The following is a 17,633-nucleotide window of genomic DNA, read 5'->3' as shown; positions in this document are numbered from 1 at the left end:
TATAATGTAACGAGTAAGCGTGACCGAGCAGGGACGAAAGGGGGAATAGCAATACATTTGTCTGAAAGTACGTGTAAGTACAGAGGAAAAAATCTGTTTATCGTTAAGAGATACAGAGTGATCCGCACAGCAACCAAAGCGTGTCGAGTAACCCATGCTCGTAAACATTTTGTACACCTTTAAGTTTCTCCTTTACGCCAGTTTGCTTTTCTGCCTGGGTAAACCATCCCTTTGAATTAGCGAAAGTGAGACTTCGGTGCCCGGTGCATTTCGTTGTTTTATTTTTTTCATTTATCTTTTCGAAACGATCCTCACAGTGTACTCGGCCTTACTCACGATTAGCTTTTCCAGAACCGTTCAACCAATAACGCTCACAGTCAGAGACTCTAGAGTGTATTCCGAAAAAAAAAAGAAAAAAACCGTGGTCAATTCAAAACATGATCACGTGATACGAATTTTGCTGAAGGTTGGAAGAAGATCAGGGTACACAGTCTTTGATTAACGGTCGTGCAATATTTTGCTGCCGGTGCGACATATTTCTCTTATCGTAACGTGGTGGCCGTTCTTTTTCTCTGTTAGAAGGAATTCGAAGAAATGAGTGCCAGGTATTTAATTAGTCCATATACTTTACATATTGAAAATGAATTCCAGTGCAGGTCTGCAACATTACCGTGGCTACATGTAAATGTAAAGCCTGATACACGGAAGAACTTTTCATACCGAGGATTCTCAAACTGACTGATAATTCGTTGAACACCTCGTCTAGAATAACGATATTTAAGATTAGGAAAAGTTAACATTGTTTTAGTTAATAATATTATAAAGATATTAGTCTTTCCTATTTTCACCAAGAAGCGTTGCGTGATAAGTGAATTTTCATGTATCACAGCATAACCGATATTCCGGACGAAATTCTGATGAAAATTATTCTCTATGCCGAATTGCGAGAACGTGTGGCATTTGGTAGCAGTTGTAGGAGGTTTGACTATTTAGTGTTTGGTGAACCTACGGCAGAGAGGTGAGTCAACTACTTTATTATGTCTGCATAGAAATTAGTTATCTACACTTACACCCTCTTTGCGCATAACAAAAAGGTATTTTCAACTAAATTCAGTATCTGTTACTGCACTAGAGCAAGTTAGCATTAAAATATTTCGACATATTTCTGTGTTTGAAGGGAATTGGATTTTTCAAGAGAAGGATGGCTAACAGAAGTCAGACATGTCGAAAGTTATTTTTGCAATGAAAACAACTGTGAGAATGTACGTAAAGTAAACATGGCCAACGTGATTTGCGTGACACCTGGAAGAATGTTGAACTCCACGATTGGCAAGGCAGTGAACCTTGTCGATCTTAATATACATAAGACTAAGTTCAAAACCCTTTTTGAGTTGAGCTCTTTTCTGGATTTGTTAATCCACGTTACTAGGTTATCCATTGATTGGCCAACCGACGATAAAGGAGATTTTGACACTTGCTTAAATCTTTTGAAAAGACCGTTCAGCAAGCTTGTATATTTGTCAGTAAGCGTGCTTGCTTACAACCCCTGTGTTCTTCCTATGGTGTCACAATGTGACGTGCTCGAGGAGCTCCGTCTAAAGTCCTTGGATCCTCCTGGTAAAATCGTGATAAGATCGTGGTGGCGTAGGCAAGAATGTAAGCCAGAGAACATTAAAATTATTCAAGTTCGTGGATGGGATGCCCTTGGAGTTATGAAGGATCATCTTGTTTCTATTCTTGAGAATTATCCAAGTTGGATAGATTTCGAACAGCTTTGTATGAAAAACCCAAACGGCTTCTATTTAGGTAAGTTTCACGATAGTTGTCATCCAATGGATACCAATCACCAGCTGTAATCTGACCGTAGATATTGTGCATTTCTGTAGATGTCTATTAGAGATCCATCATGGATATGGATCTTTTATGGGGCTGTGGATCCTGCATGGATCTCTAATAGATGGAGTGTTCCGTGTGGGTATACGTATGACAGGGTGGTCCTTATTTAGGGTGTTGACGAAATTTTTCCTGGTTCGTGCGCCAAGTCGACTCCAAATGATTCAGAAACAATTTCCTATTCTTTAAGATTTTTATTTCAACTCGGATAGTAGCCCACCAAAATATCGCAGTTATAGATTTTTGTAAACATTATTACGCTCGCAATAATATATAAATTGAGATTGTGGCCGAAGTTTGAGTTTTTTAAATTAATAAATCCACCCTCTTGCAAGCGGAAGTTAGAGTTAATGTCAATGAGATGAAAACGTGCAAAAACTACGGATTTTTTTTTGTATTATTTCGCGTTGATTCGGGGAGTGGCAAGGAAAAAATTCGCCAACAACCTGAATAAGTCAACCTAATATATGTAATCAACTGAAATTAACATCTTGAAATTTCACAAATTACTTTGCTGAAATTTCCTCTCAATTTTTTTCTAACAAATTCGGCGATACAGTTTATAAATATCAACTCTGGTAATGGATGATTGCTCTTAATTGTAAAAAAAAATAGAACATTGTACTTCTGTTACTTATTCTTGAAATACTACTATTGACTCGTGAATTTGAGGGTAGATTGCTATTTCAGAAAAAAATGTCCCAATTCACGACAGGCTACGTGCAGTAAAATTGACAGAAAGGTATCGAGATCCCTGGTACAAAAATTTCTATGTAATTGGTTGGACTTTTTTGCCGGAAGTTCTTTTACCAGAAGTAATCAACCTCACCCATGTAAACGCACCAGAAAATTATTGTTGTTTGCACCAATTTCGTGTAGGTATGAACTTACCGCAGAGTTCGTGTCATCTGAAGGTTGAAGAGGCAAAGGTAGAATCGTATACGTATATAATATAATGTTAATACTTGTTTTTACAGTTTAAAGATAAGTGAAGAAGTAAGTTGCCAATTCAATCGAATTACAATATTTTCCAAATTTTTTTTACAGCGGCTGTTAGCGGATCCTAATTATCAGATAACTTTCTTACTACTGAAGCATGTCATAGAAGTGGATTGTGATGCGCATTTATTGATATCGGCATTCCCAAACCTGACACAACTTGTTTTATATCACGTAACAAAACTACCAAGTATAATGCGATTCTATACTTTTTATACGTAAAAAAAATCTTACCGTTCGTACGATATTGGCAGAATCTATAAAATAATCGTAAAGTTTATTTTTAAAAATTCTTGCATGTTCATGCTTATTTAACATATTAATTGAACTCGGGTGAACCACGAAAGAATTTTCATTGTAGAAAAGAAATTCTCTCAAATTTCTAAAATTCATCATGTTTGGGTGTACACAGTGAATGGTGAGAAAAAGGATACCTGGTTGAGACGTCTTAATAAGCGAGGTCAGGAGGAATTTCACGAATACGAAGTATTGATGGACCTAGAGGATTCTTCATTCAAACTTCTGGTAGAAAACTCACCGAATGTTACAGATGTAACGTTTCACTCCAAGCTTTCGTAAGGAATAATCCATCCTTAATACTTTTTGTATATCTGTTGAAAATAGTAGAGCCAACTGCCAACGTATGAAAAATATTTATTTCATATCAGGAATAATTCGCCAATTGCGATGTGGGACTTGGGTGCTTTGTACTTTATTCCAAACTGGAAGAAGCTCACCACCTTACGTTTGGCCTACATACCTATTCAAGATGGACAAGCTTTGATCCATATCGCATTAAACTGTCCACACTTGCATACACTAATAATCAATTGTCTGGGATGGATACCATCCTGCAACTATACCGAGCATGTTGCGAGAGTGGTAGCTCACTGTCGTACTTTGAAGGTATTTTCATGGGAACAGAACAGGGTAACCGAATTATACAACGTATTCGATTCCCTTGTCGTAAACGAAGACCTCGAAAACGTCCGTGTCACAAACGAAAGGGGGAAAACAGACGTCCAGCGTCTGGCCACATCGGTTGTAAACCTAATTCGGAATTGCCGTAAATTACGTACATTTAAATGCGTTAGTTACGATATGATCACAGTTGATAGTGATCACATGATCTCTAAGTTACGGAGGTAAAAATAATACAGTCGTTATTACCTTCATATATTGCAGAGTCTCTTGCTAATTTCTATCGTTCATATTCTCCGTTACTTCATGAATTTTGCATTCTCTCGCAATTTCTCAGAGCATAATTATATATTTTTTGATTCTTACAGGTTAAAGACCGAACTAGATCGTCCATTTCAATTTCAATTACTTGATCCTCAGTATCATGTAAATTATAGTTCAGAGAATATAGATCTCGTTCATTATGATTGCCCAGAATCGAACTTTTCGGATGAGATGGACTGGATGAACTTCACATCTAGCAACCCTTTTACACATGGAAACGTCCAATATGACGGTCCCTAATGTTCATCGCTTTTCATCATTGCATGGAATCGGTTATCTTTGCATGTGCCTGTTACATAGTTTTACGTAATGTTTATGCACAAGTATTGTTTTCTTTAAATACAAGAAACTGTAACTATTGTCATAAAAGCAAAAAACAATATATGAAACGTTCAATTATTCTTCTTAAATAAACCTCATTGATTTTTGATTTCTAATAACAGGAAATTGTTTTGTTTTTTTCGTGTGTTTTATGAACAAATATATATTTTGCGACTTCAACATCCAATATTCGTACGGGAATTTTTCCATGAAAATGGACAAGTTGTCAGAATTTTTCTTGTCTCAATTTTCTAAAAATTTTATCATGTCTGTCGAAAGGAGCATTCGCAATTTTTTTCGAAATTCTTGTTCCAGTTTGTTTTTCAGTTGAGAGGTATTCAAGAAATTATCTATTCCAAAGTTTCATTTCGATGTAGCTCGAAGACGAAAAGAGATATTGAGAAGTCAATACATGCACGTATAAAACATGAGAAAATAACGCGAAGGAACGTAATTAAAAACTATCGTCACCGAAATTGTGATCATATACATTCGATACATAATTACGATATCCCGTTGGTACATGTTTATTTCCAGAGTTTGACATATTTATAATTTTCCTGTCGTATCAATCGAAAGATTCCAAAGCGATCTTTATCAAAAAAAAACTTTATTTTTTATTTCCCATACATATCACACGTGATACAGCTATTTTGTGTAGTATATACGTAATTTCCCATCAAGTTAAACACCTACTATTATTTTTTATCTCAATGCCCGCTTTCGTTTCCCCAGAAAAACCGCCCCAACTAGTTCGCAGCTCGCGGTTGTCCGTTATAAGATTCCCCCTATAGCTATCGGATTCGAATCAATTTTGAATATCGAGAATCGTGTTCGAAATGTGGTTTGAAAAATCGTAGCGCCTAATTCTCGACCAATGAGAATGCGAGTGAAACGGGAGATTCGCACTCGGCGCATACCAGGTAGCGTTTTCTTACCTTATCGGCATTCCTATTGGCCAAGAAACAGAGGGCAGAAAAATACTGCGGCAGCATTTCGCTGCTTGTAAAAATCGAGCCAATTAACGGTTGCCGTTGTTGGGTTCCATGGTTCCATGTTCCATCGTTCCGTGCAACCGTATATGTCACGTATGTTGCCTTGCTTCTGCTGCGTCGGCTGTGTAATTAAATTCGTATTATGACATCTTGCTACGAGCTATTAACTTTCTAGTTAATAATACAAGTGAATTATCAATAATGGATAACATACACGTGATGCCGAACAAGGTACGAAATTGTCTCGGCAGCAAATTGTCACTTTTAAAATGACATTCATTGAGGTTTATCTTGTCAGATGAAATATAACCTAAAATCGGTAAACCCGTTAATGTTTCACCAAGTAACGTAATCTATGTACGTACATTCATAAACTGTGAATCGGCATTAGTTCCTATCTTAAACTGTTATCTTGTAATGTTTTTTTCTTTTCGTTGCTTCGTTGCTATTATTTTAGACAATTTTATCACGTGACATTTTTGTTAATCTTCTTGTTGATTTATTTTATTTATTTTCTTTCACATTTCAGAGCGAAGCTGAACTCACTCCGGAAGAGAAATGGAGGTAAATTTTAAGGCGAAAATGTCTAATTTTATTACAGTAATTTTCATTTGTTCCAGCAACATCCGTCCTTGATAAAACTCATTACAGAAAAACGTTACCTCGCAAACACCCAGTTATTATATTAAAATCAATATATTGTATCAACGCTATATTACCGTATCCCACCATGTCTCATGCAGGCTTATAATTTATTCATTTGATATTAGAAACAATGTGACTAAGTAGAGAGGCTTTTCAAATATTCAGTGTATAAACTTGCGTTATACGTACTTGGATTTTATCAATTATATTTTTCTCCTAACGCAGGGTGGAACACATAAAGATGCACGAAAAGCATCGAGGGCACGAATCTATGCACACAGAGATGCTTCTCATCCTCTTAGTGACCCTGATAGTCGCACAGGTGTTCCTTGTTGAATGGAAAAAACGGCATTATAAATCTTATCAGGTAGGAAAGGATTCGATATCGAGATAGAGAGAGAGAGAGAGAAAGAAAATTGTGAGTTGTCTCTCACATCTGAAATCTGTATTTTACCCAATTATACTTACAGATGATCACGTTGCTTGCCATGTGGGTGATACCGCTTGTATTATGCATAAGAAATCAGTGGTGGAGATTTATATTTTTATGGCACGTATTCTCGTGCATAACTTGGCTCATAGTTAGAAAAGCGTTGCAACGACCAATTCAGGGCACTACACCTAGGTCTGTAACTTGCTTTATATCAGCTATGCACATACGTGTGTTTAACCCCACAACACATGTATCTTTTTTATACCGTTTAACTCACGAGTGGGGTCGATACCGATCCTCGATTTACAAATTTCAAACGTGATTATCAAGAGTAAAGTAAGAGAAAAAGTATATAAATTTATTTTGGAATATGAAAGTGATAAAAATACGGAGTACGGAAATACAAAAAAAGTCGTTAAAATGTAACAAAAAAGTTTTTGTAATGAGGTTCGTGTGTTCTAGGGGTAAGAAAGCATCCAAAGAAAACTTCTTAATACCGCCATAATTAGTGCTAAAATATTTTCGTTTTCAGATTAGTTTACAAATGGTTCTATTTCATTTACAAATTAAGTTATACCTTGGGTATTATTGGATACGTTATAATGCTGGCCACATTCTTTGGCTTGAATTTGATATTTGACGTCAGTCCCCACGTGTGGATGGACTATGGCCTACTCTTTGTTTTCTATGGTCTTTACTTCGGTGTACTGGGCAGAGACATCTCAGAAATTTGTGCCGACAAAATGGCCTCACATATCGGGGTCAGTAAAAATGTTCTACAGAATCTCACACTGTCACTCAGCCCCGATAATCTGGAGAAATAAAGATATTTTACAATTATTCCATCTAGTTTGAAATATTGAATCGCCAAGGATTTTTTACCGCGTTGCTGCTCAACTTTAGGAAAAATTTTATATTTTCATTACTAGTATCTTATTTGCAGTATTACGCTCCAGGCAGTATGCCAACAAGAACATTGGAGCCAGGAGTATGCGCAGTGTGTGGCAACAGATTGTTGGTTTCTGAAAATGAGGAAGGAGTTATTGAGAATACATACAAATTGAGTTGTGATCACGTATTTCACGAGTTCTGTATCAGAGGCTGGTGTATCGTAGGTAAAAAGCAAACCTGTCCGTACTGTAAGGAGAAAGTAGACCTTAAGAAGATGTTTTGCAGTCCGTATCCTTTGATGACAAGTAAAACTCTGCCCGAAAGTTTTAATGATTGGGGTTTTCAAGTTCGCAATTTACTTACGTTACCTTAACTGTATTCTTCCAAGATGGGAGCGGCCGCACGTTTTGTATGGACAATTATTAGATTGGATCAGGTGGTTAGTGGCATGGCAACCTTTAATCCTGTTCCTAGTTCAAGGAATAAACTGGGCGTTAGGCCTCGAGTAAGTAAAAAATTGTCTCTGCGGCGTGTATCCTACACGAATTCCAGCCAAAGATAATAAATTTCTAAGTGTATAATTCCATTTTACACATTATAAATGACGTGAGTTTATTTATACACTTACCTAAAAAAATAACACTGTATTTCATACGTTTGTATATATATATAATATACATATTTTAATGTTAGTCGTATATATTTTACATTCGCAACTGCGTCGCGATATTTTATAACCAAATTAGTATTTTCACTTTAGCCTTCACAAAACAATCATGCATTTTCAATATCGTTATCGTAATACGAAATCGGTTACATTTTCCACTATATTCATCAACATTTCTGATAACTTCTCGCTCGGTCCCACAATTACTAATGTGATTGGGTCAAAAGTGGCATAATATTTTCACCAAATAGCGTTATTATTTCTATGGTTGTGAAGAGTGTAATTGTTGACACGTTGTTCTGTACATGACTTGAATGTTGCAATTAATTAAATTATCAAGTGATTGAGAGTGAATTTATTCGTTAGTTGTCGCCCGTTTGATTCATTCGCTGTGTAGCCCAACAGTGCTACAGGGTTATCATTCTAAGGTCTGATCACCTGTTCATCATTCATCCAAATGAGTAGAGTAATTATATTTCCCGATAAGTAGCAAGGTTTAGGATCGTCTGTAATTTATTTTTCAATAATAACAAATGAAAACAAATCAGTAATTGATATAAAAAATTACAACTGTATGGCCGCGTAAAGTAATTTTATATTTTTTCATTATTTTATATAATCAAACGTTAATAATGACCTTGAATTGCGGCCCGTTAAGAAATGTTAACTAACGTCTGAAACTCTTTTCACACTGTAAAATTCAAATAACCAGTTGAATGTAGCTAGTCCAGATGAAATCATAACTGTACTTTTGTACTTCACGTCAAATAAAATCTTAGTTACTAAATAAATGAACTACGGAGAAACTCGTTATTGAAGAAAGTTCCAACCCTACGGTCTTTTTTTAAAAAGACAAAACTTTTCCCAGAGATGGAAATGTGGAATCGTTTAAAAGTGAGTTTCACGTCGGTTGATCAATCGTTTTTGGTACTGAACAGTAGAAATCATATGTAACATTTTGCATACCTTTCATACGTCGTTCGTTATTGTCTACTGCTCTCGGGTACTTTGAGATATTTCTCTCCTCAGACTACTTTGAACATGTTAATACTGAGTTTGTACTACATGTGTCACAGTGTATGTATCAGTGACTAACTAATTGGCCTGCTGTGCTAGACGGATTAGACACACACCTGAAACTATATAGGCACATAACTTGATAATGTAAACAGAAACACTGTCTTGTATAATCTATAGAACGAAGTATTGTAAATAGAATTCCACCTACGTCCTGATAAGCGTTTCGTTATTTGTAATATATAATGATAATATGTATTGTCTATGAGAAAATAATCACCCGTTTTCTAATCATTGTAAAAATAAACTTCAATTCAGTACTCATTCTCATAAGCGTAATATTTTCATCAAGTTGCCACATTAGTTTTCAATTCCCAGTTCAAGTTTTCTCCATTTTAATGAAAATCTTTAATTCAGCTTTCCTAAGTTACAATTGGATGTGTGTTAAAATAACAAAATTTGTTTTAACTTTGATTACGTTATCACTAATGGATTCAGAGTAGCGAGTTTTTCGCTGAATTATCGATTGATTTTACACAGAGTAAGAAAGTCGCGAGAACGAGTATGAAAATACAAAAGATGCTTGTTTATTAATTTCGGTTAGTAATCTTCACACAGGGGTAATATTTCATTTCGAGATTTCACACACTCCATTTAATAACTTGTAATAGGTTTACTGGAAAGCAATTTTATCGTTTCGTATTTGTATAATAAATCAAAAATATTTTTCATAGCCGTTTAAAGCATTCAACTTTAACCTACTTATCGTTAGCGTCTAATTTTTGTTGGATTTACATTGTAATATGTTCCTTATCGTTTTCTTTCGATTTATAAGCGTTACAACTACTTTTTCTTCTCCTTGCGAGGGGTGAATCAATGTATTAAATGTTTGTAATAATCATTGAAGATTAAGTCAAATTTACAGACCAATACAAAATAAGGTCGCAGTCCTAGATACAGTACAACATATGTAATATACGTGTATTAAAGTTTTTCGTTAAATATAAAACTATTCGCGGGATTTAATTTCATCATATCGATTCCTTTCCTTTCGCGAAAGAATTTTCGTCATTTGGCACAAGCATGATATACATATTTCGAATCGCACTTAATCACAGAATAGTAATTACATATTACTTACGTGATTTAATGTGTAGATCATCGTTTACCGTTTCTTTCAGTTCAGCATAGACTCTTTCTGATTAGATAATAAATTTTAGTCCCACAATTCACCAACGAAACTTGATTTTGCCGCTGAAAATGCGTTTAAGCAGATATTAAGTATTATGTAACGTTGAGAATTCTGTTGAACCAATTTTGAAATGATAACACACAGGATAAATTTTGCGAAAAAGATCTGTTTAAAATGTAAATGGTATATATCTCACTGTATAATATATGTATATACAATTAATATTTATACAAGATCAGTTTGTCGGTCTTATTTTGCTTTAAACGAATTTTCAATTATTCATATTATATGTATATCATACATAAGTGGGCTGAATCAGACGCTACAATATGATGGGAACATCAGGATAGGGTATAAGGTAGACATTCACAGACACTGGGGAATTTTATAGATATATTTATTGAGTATCTTATAGTGTAAGAGTATAGAATATGTTTCTTATATTAAATATTACATGATAATGTGTATATGTATATATATATATATATATATATATTTATATATATTGTAGTGTAAAATAAACTCGTGTATATAAGAATATTTACATAATAATAATAATTATAAATATTTACATTTAAATTATGAAAAAATTGTTTATATAATACGCGTGCACAATCTCTGCAATGGTAAACCTTGCAATCGTAGGTATGTTGACTATTGCAGACATTGAAATCGTGAGATTCTTATTAGGAAATTTCGGGGGGGGGGGGGATTAGGATTTGGAAAGATTGAAATAATGATTTTTTCTGTAAATCAAAGTATAATGGGTACGAAGAAGGAGGAGGAGGAGGAAAGAGAGAGAGAGAGAGAGAGAGAGAGAGAGTGAGAGAGAGAGCTATAATCAGATATAGCTAGTATCGTGGATAGTGTAGTTGTCTAGCCAAGATTAAATATCGCTTCCGAACTGTATCATGCAGATATTTTCCTCTACGAACATTTATCGCATTTTTTTCAATTACTTCTTTTTTCTTCTTATTTTTATTTTTATTTGTATTTTTTTATTTGTTTATTTTTTTGAATCGTTTAAAATCCACAACATTAACAGAGCAAAATATAATTAATTATATATGTAATGTATTATATTATATATATGTACAAAAATTCGACGCAACTCGCTTACACATCACATGTATAATAGATTTTTGCCTGATTGTTCTGAAGAAAATTTTGAGAAGAAGATTCGAATGGCAGAAAAAAAAAGAAAGAAAAAAAAAAATACGAATAAAAAACTTGAATGGCAGGTGCGTCACGTTCCTTCTTTTCTCTTCTTTACCTTACATACTTTACTTTTTACTTTTTATTTTTTCCTCTAAAACACATGACCTTTCACAATAATTATCGATACACAATTAAATATATTAATTTATATTATTTTGTTTCTCTTTTTTTTTTTTCCTCTTTAAGACGTACACGAAAGTTACAAAGTATTGCTTTTCTTTGTCACGTTTAGCAACAGTATTTTAAATATCACCTCTCCCAATATGAGTATAAATTTTAACACTTGCGACGGCTTAGGTTCTCATTGTCGATATTTAGAAAAAAAGAGTATATTTGTCTTTATTCTTTAATTATCATACTCGTTCAAATGATAATAAGCGTAAGTAATATAGGTATTTTTATAGTATAACTATCGTTTTTACGTATTCTTCTTCTTTTTTATTTTTATTTTTTTTTGTCATTTCATTTCTGGCTTTCTGCGTAAATCATTATATTCTGATTATGCGTTCGAAATGCACTTAATATCTCGCAACTGAACAACCAGTTTCCTACTACAACGTATTCTAGAAAATCTCTATATATAGCACAATAGCATCGAGTTTTACGGATATAGAGAGAACAGAGAATATTTACATCAACATCATATTATTCGATGAACTGACGTTGAGAGATTATTTTTCTGTTTACGTATTACGTATTAACGTTTGAATAAAATTTGTTTCACAGAATGGTATTAGATAATACAAAAAAAAAAAAAAAAAACAAGAAACAAAAGAAAAAAATTAAACGAACAAGTTTCACACATTGCAGTCTATCGAGATTATATTTTACAGACACGTTTCAAAAGTTTTGAAAAAAAAAGGAAGAGAAAACCGCCGATATATTCAATTATGAACGTACAATCTAAATCTAATTCATGATTTTACTTCGTGTTCAATAAAAATAAAATAACGGAATATCAAAAGGTATAAAATCTCATTCATCGTTTTCACCGATCCAAATGTTCAACGAATCGTGTACGTACACCTAATAGTAATATTGGAAATCAGTCCAAATTCAAATGTGTAGGTATAATTCAAGAATGCAGATCGTATCAACGGAATGAAGAAGAAAGTAATAACATGTACTGAAGAAGAAGAAGAAGAAGAGGAAGAAGAAGAAGACTATTGAGTTTAGCTATACACAATAGATATGTACAGCATATAGCGTTTAAAATTTACTTGCACATTTTACTGTCAACTTATATGTCAACTAGGTATGTTGCATTATGATTATGTATTTAGTTACACCTATGAGAACACAACGGTGGAGCGACGGCTCGCACGTTGGCTCGCTGCATCCCTATTTATTACTTTCTATCGATTACTTCGATACAAACGTTTCAGGTTTGATCTATTTTAATTTATTAATATTTCATTAATTTTCTTTTTTTTTTCTTTTTCTTTTTTTTTTTCCAATATGAAACACCGACATTTTTTTTCTTCTCCTTATTATCTTTTTTTTTTCGTCTTGTCTTTTGTATTATAACGTTACACAAAGATTATTCTTTGTTATTCTTTAGACATGTTAAGGATTTTTGACGACACAATTCAAAAAATAATTTTTTTTTTTCTCATTTTCAGTAGAAAGATAGGCGGGGGGGATATTTATATATCATTCATCTTGGACATTATTATTATCGTTATTACTATTACCACCACTGCTACTACTACCACTACTACTACTGTTATTGTTATTGTTATTATTGTTATTATTATTATTATTGTTGTTGTTGTTGTTATTATTATTTTCTTTACGTTTTTCAATCTCGTTTAGAAGGTAGGGTAGTAATCTTTTACATTTACCGATATTTATCGCTACGACTTACGAACTAGGTACAATTTTTTTTTTTTATACCGTCATCTATGCATACATAATATATTATATTGTGTATCTATTTACAGTTGTGTCTCTGAATTATTTCGAGAAATTTCATACGTTACCTAATTTGTATCGTGTATCCTAACGTATATGTAATACGTACACATATAATTAGGGTTGCATACGCAATTTCTAATTTCCGATCGCGAATGAATTACGTCGAACGTTGCCGCCGACTTTCCGAGTAGGCCATATTATAGCATGTTACGCATGTATCATTGTGTCATGTGTGTAACTCAATATATGCATTCGACTAGTATATGTATCTATCATTTCCCTGCTGTGGTAGGCATGTTGTGCGAAAATTCCTCGATTCGATTATCTATAATGTATATTTTCGTCTCACGATATTAAGTGTATCACGCATAATGTATGTTATGTATGTTTTACGTATGCATATAATATAGTCAGATGATGTCGTGTGTGTGTGTGTGTGTGTGTGTATAAAAAAGCATACCCAAAAATTTTTTCCCCCAAATTGAACTTGCCATCGTTATACTATATATATTATATAAGTATAATTACGTTACGTTATATCTACATTTTACATATTGATTCATTTATATTGTATAATATTTACACCGTCTTTATCCTTCATCGTCATACTCTGTTAAAAATATTTGTTGGGTATTCTTGTTCTCGACGTTAATAATTATCATAATAATTATTAATACAATAGCATTGAAATATCTCCGCTGATTTTTCTCTTTCACCATTGATGACAGGTAAGGATAATAATTTCTGCACTATTATCTACATTCATTCAACAATTATAAAGTTTCTGCAGTTTATACGCTGTTGTATGAATATATTTATATGTATAAAGTGGAGCAAACTTATACCACGTTTGAAATATATTAGTTTTTGTATGTGTCATAGACCCTGTTATAAACCCATCAATGTTGCGTGTTTTTTTGTTATTTTTTACGTCATTATTATTATTTATTTATTCTCAACCATTTTTTTTTTCTTCACCCTTTTAAAATTCTCTTCAAAAATTCATGGCTGGCACGCAACACGTACCTACATGCACTCACACGCGGACAGATATCGATCATTTTAATACCATTTGTCTGTCGATAACATTATCATAAAATCCATATTTTATATTATGCGTACCGAACAATGAACATCATCACTATATATTATATTCACATTTATCGCAGAGAGTGTCCACATTATTATTATTACTTTTTATCAAACTACACCTGCGCAGCATCTCATAAATTGAGTATAACAAGCTTATCAACAGCGCACAAGCACGCATATAATTGTTTGTCTCTTGTTTATAAAATAATCACCCCGATAAGGATAAGCTTTATACTCATCGTTTCATTACTTGCGACTAGTTTAATTTTGACACTTTATGGATTATTCCTTACAAAAAAAAAAAAACAAGAAATAAAAAAAAATCACGAAAGTAGTAGTAATAATAATAAAAACAACATCAATAATAGTAATAATAATAATAATGATGGTGATGATAATAATAATATATGGCACCAACAAGTTCGATACAAATAAAATAATAGTAATATATATTACACACGAGTCTCAGTCGTCTCATTAATTAAGTCGAGGATTTTCCCCACATGTAGCAGAGATTGAATTTTCATTCAAATTTGCATTACCGTTCGATTAATTAATTATTTTTTTTTCAATCTCTCCAATTTTTTCCTCGTTTCACTCGAGCTATTCTTCTTTTATTTGTTCAGTTTAAAAAGTCTTCTTTTTGATTGTTTTAATTCTAAACGTTACCGTGGACATATCACAACGTGTTATTCATACGCATGAATTTGTTATACGTTTTCATAACGTGTATAGAATTTCACACATTGCGGTTTTATCTTACTATAATAGGTGAAATGTTCGGTTAATTAAAATTTATCAAATCACGAATCGTGCCTGTGAATTCTGTTCCGTCTATTGCCACTCCGTCTCCTCTTACGCTTAGTGTCTCTGGTGAACGCGACGTTCCCCGGATCGTCGGCGAGCTGCGGATACCTATGTACACTGTGAATATCCACGCCCTCGTACCCGTCAACATCACCGTGGTTTATCAGCTCTTCCTTCTCTTCTTCGGTCCAGTCGCCCCGTCCCTGAAAACCATTGGCGACCAACTGTTTCTCTATTTCCCAAGCTCTCTCTACCGCCCTTTTATGGGCGTGCTTCAATATCCTGTGTCTCTCCTGCTCGGGGTCTGCACCGTATTTAATGACGACTGCAGCGTCCGGATTGTGGAGCCTGAGCTCCTTCCACGTCCCGGCCCCGTGCTCGGTTGTTTCGTGGGTAGAAACGTTGAACATTCCACCGAGACGACGGAGCTCCTCCATGTCGTCCCTTATCTTCAACGCGTTGTCCTTAACGAAGTAGAACACGTCCTGATCGTGGACACTGAAGTGCAACGGGAGGAAGAACGAACTGTTAAATACCGAGGTCACCACGTCCTGAACGACGCTGTTTACGCCGTCCACAACGCTGACCAGGGCTCGACCTCCGACCCTGGACACCAGAACACCTTCGCCGAAGACAGCTCTTCTGTGCGCCACTCTCGGGAGAAGGTTTCTCGTCTTTGGTTCGAGCTTCAGAAGTGGCTTTGGCACGAAACCGAGGTCAGAGAATTTCTGGTGAACCCTATTGACGATGCACTGCAGTCCCGACATGACCCCGAACTCTGGCGTGAGCTGGGGAGAAGTGATGGTGGCACTGGGCTGGTAGACCATACCCTTGGTGTACTCCGAACCGAGCATAGCGGAGATGTCGTAGCCGTACAGCATCAGCCAGCTCGCCAAGTCAGTCATGTATTCCACGTTCTGTTTGCTGTTTATCGGATCGTTGTTACGGAATCTGTAGATGAATATGTCGGTCGGAGTCGTCAGTTCATTAGCCATTTGCTCCCAGGCCGGGGTCATCCACTGACCCACCGCTGGATCGTAGAGACGTTTGTTCAGATACACCAGTCGCGTGTTGGGGTCCAACAAACCACCGTGGAAGTCGATCGGAAGATAGAAATCGGGGTTAGTGTCCTTGATAATTTTGCCGAATGGAGTTCGTCCCATTTCTTTGATGAGGTTCCCGTTCGTGTCGAATAGCGCCAGTGGCGAGCCGTTCTGGTCGGAAGCTACGTAGAACCTTTGTTCCGAGGTTTCAACCGTTATCAAAAAGTCTCGAGCGTCGTATAAGAATCTAAAAGTCTTGGATGACTTCGGGAAATGCACGTGAGTTATGAGGTCTGGTGTTCTTGGATTAGCGTAGAAGTACTGGGTGATGTTTCCTCTGTCGTCGTTCCACGCCACCAGCCTTCCGCGGTCGTCGTAGAAGTACCATATCTGGAATTTGTCGTGTTCGAATGCGTGGATCAGCTGTCCTCTCGAGTTGTACCTGTACTTGTGCTCCCCCCGTCTCACAACGAAACCTCGACCGTCGTAGGAGTTGAACTCGACGTCTCCGTACTGAACAACACGATCCCCGCTGTCGTATCCAAGCGTGATCTTCTCGTTTTGCTCGGTAACTCCAATAATGTTTCCATTCTCGTCGTAGCTGTACTGCCAGTTGTTGTCCGTGTCAGCGACTTCCAGAACGTGCCCGTCGGCGTTGTACGTTATCTTGTCCATCATCGACTCTCTACCGATGCTGAACTTTCTCGACTTTATACGATTCCGATTGTCGTATTCCAGTTCCATTCTGAAGACATCCAACGCTCTTATGTTCATCAGCACTGTCTTTATCCGGCCATGATCGTCGTAGTCGGTTATCGTGAAGAACTGTTTGCTCGTGTCCTGCATCACTGATCTGTTGAACGTGTTCCTGTGAATTCTGAGGTCACTCACTCCCTCCAGTAGACCAAGATTTTGATTGTATTTTATTCGCAGCTGCGGCAACTCCTTTCCATTTATGTCCACCTCGAGACCCGAAATTCGGGCGTTACCATCATACTGGAAGCGGTAGTGTGCGTTGTCCATTCCGCTTTTGCTGCCGAATTTAATTTTTTCATCCTTCACTATTCCCGCGTGATACTTGTACTCTAGACGCATTTCGAAGTTCGGTTCGTTTACATCGATGCTTCGCACGAGGCTCGTGGCTTCTTGGTAGGTGTAATGGATAGAAGACAATCCTGATGGAAAAAAACATTGTTAGTGACAGTCTGCGAATCGGTTCATTCATTTCGGAGTTTAGACATGAACGCTAAAAAAGTTT

At 35.5% G+C, this 17,633-nt stretch overlaps 3 protein-coding genes across 11 annotated transcripts in view; 2 read left to right on the top strand and 1 right to left on the bottom strand.

Annotated features, from left to right (window-relative positions):
- Window positions 1-153: 153 nt before the first annotated feature.
- LOC124184826 lies at window positions 154-4,569 on the top strand. 2 transcript variants are annotated; one of them, XM_046574931.1, is made up of 9 exons: window positions 155-245; window positions 352-605; window positions 890-1,018; window positions 1,178-1,806; window positions 2,584-2,822; window positions 2,941-3,082; window positions 3,305-3,467; window positions 3,561-4,037; window positions 4,182-4,569. In XM_046574931.1, the coding sequence occupies exons 2-9, from the start codon at window positions 595-597 to the stop codon at window positions 4,375-4,377; spliced, it is 1,986 nt and encodes a 661-aa protein (XP_046430887.1). In that variant the 5' UTR covers window positions 155-245; window positions 352-594; the 3' UTR covers window positions 4,378-4,569. The 2 variants fall into 2 exon arrangements, with proteins under 2 accessions (XP_046430886.1, XP_046430887.1); XM_046574930.1 differs by having other exon boundaries at window positions 154-605.
- Window positions 4,570-5,522: 953 nt separating this feature from the next.
- Window positions 5,523-9,430, top strand: LOC124184398 (RING finger protein 121). 2 transcript variants are annotated; one of them, XM_046574038.1, is made up of 7 exons: window positions 5,523-5,684; window positions 5,983-6,017; window positions 6,324-6,465; window positions 6,569-6,723; window positions 7,064-7,292; window positions 7,475-7,710; window positions 7,811-9,430. In XM_046574038.1, exons 1-7 carry the CDS (start codon window positions 5,655-5,657, stop codon window positions 7,929-7,931), a joined length of 948 nt encoding a protein of 315 aa, XP_046429994.1. In that variant the 5' UTR covers window positions 5,523-5,654; the 3' UTR covers window positions 7,932-9,430. The 2 variants fall into 2 exon arrangements, with proteins under 2 accessions (XP_046429994.1, XP_046429995.1); XM_046574039.1 differs by lacking the exon at window positions 5,523-5,684 and adding an exon at window positions 5,694-5,810.
- Window positions 9,431-13,323: 3,893 nt separating this feature from the next.
- The window catches only part of LOC124184397 (teneurin-m), a 344,914-nt gene continuing 340,604 nt past the window's right edge, over window positions 13,324-17,633 (bottom strand). For all 7 annotated transcript variants that reach the window (XM_046574032.1, XM_046574034.1, XM_046574035.1 and 4 more), the window contains one exon: window positions 13,324-17,550. In XM_046574032.1, the coding sequence (XP_046429988.1) occupies window positions 15,329-17,550 (2,222 nt within the window). In that variant the 3' untranslated portion in view covers window positions 13,324-15,328. The remainder of the gene's footprint in view (window positions 17,551-17,633) is intronic.

Source organism: Neodiprion fabricii, chromosome 6, assembly GCF_021155785.1.
Source record: "Neodiprion fabricii isolate iyNeoFabr1 chromosome 6, iyNeoFabr1.1, whole genome shotgun sequence".
NCBI classification, from domain to species: domain Eukaryota; kingdom Metazoa; phylum Arthropoda; class Insecta; order Hymenoptera; family Diprionidae; genus Neodiprion; species Neodiprion fabricii.
This window is presented reverse-complemented; position numbering and strand designations above follow the sequence as displayed.

Excerpts from the sequence above, each read along its gene's own strand:
- LOC124184398 (XM_046574038.1), top strand. The coding sequence starts at position 5,655 with ATGGATAACATACACGTGATGCCGAACAAG. Across the intron at positions 6,466-6,568 it reads GGCATTATAAATCTTATCAG|ATGATCACGTTGCTTGCCAT; the intron begins GTAGGAAAGGAT and ends TTATACTTACAG. Across the intron at positions 6,724-7,063 it reads ATTCAGGGCACTACACCTAG|ATTAGTTTACAAATGGTTCT; the intron begins GTCTGTAACTTG and ends TTTCGTTTTCAG.
- LOC124184826 (XM_046574930.1), top strand. Across the intron at positions 1,019-1,177 it reads GGTGAACCTACGGCAGAGAG|GGAATTGGATTTTTCAAGAG; the intron begins GTGAGTCAACTA and ends CTGTGTTTGAAG. Across the intron at positions 2,823-2,940 it reads TGAAGGTTGAAGAGGCAAAG|CGGCTGTTAGCGGATCCTAA; the intron begins GTAGAATCGTAT and ends TTTTTTTTACAG.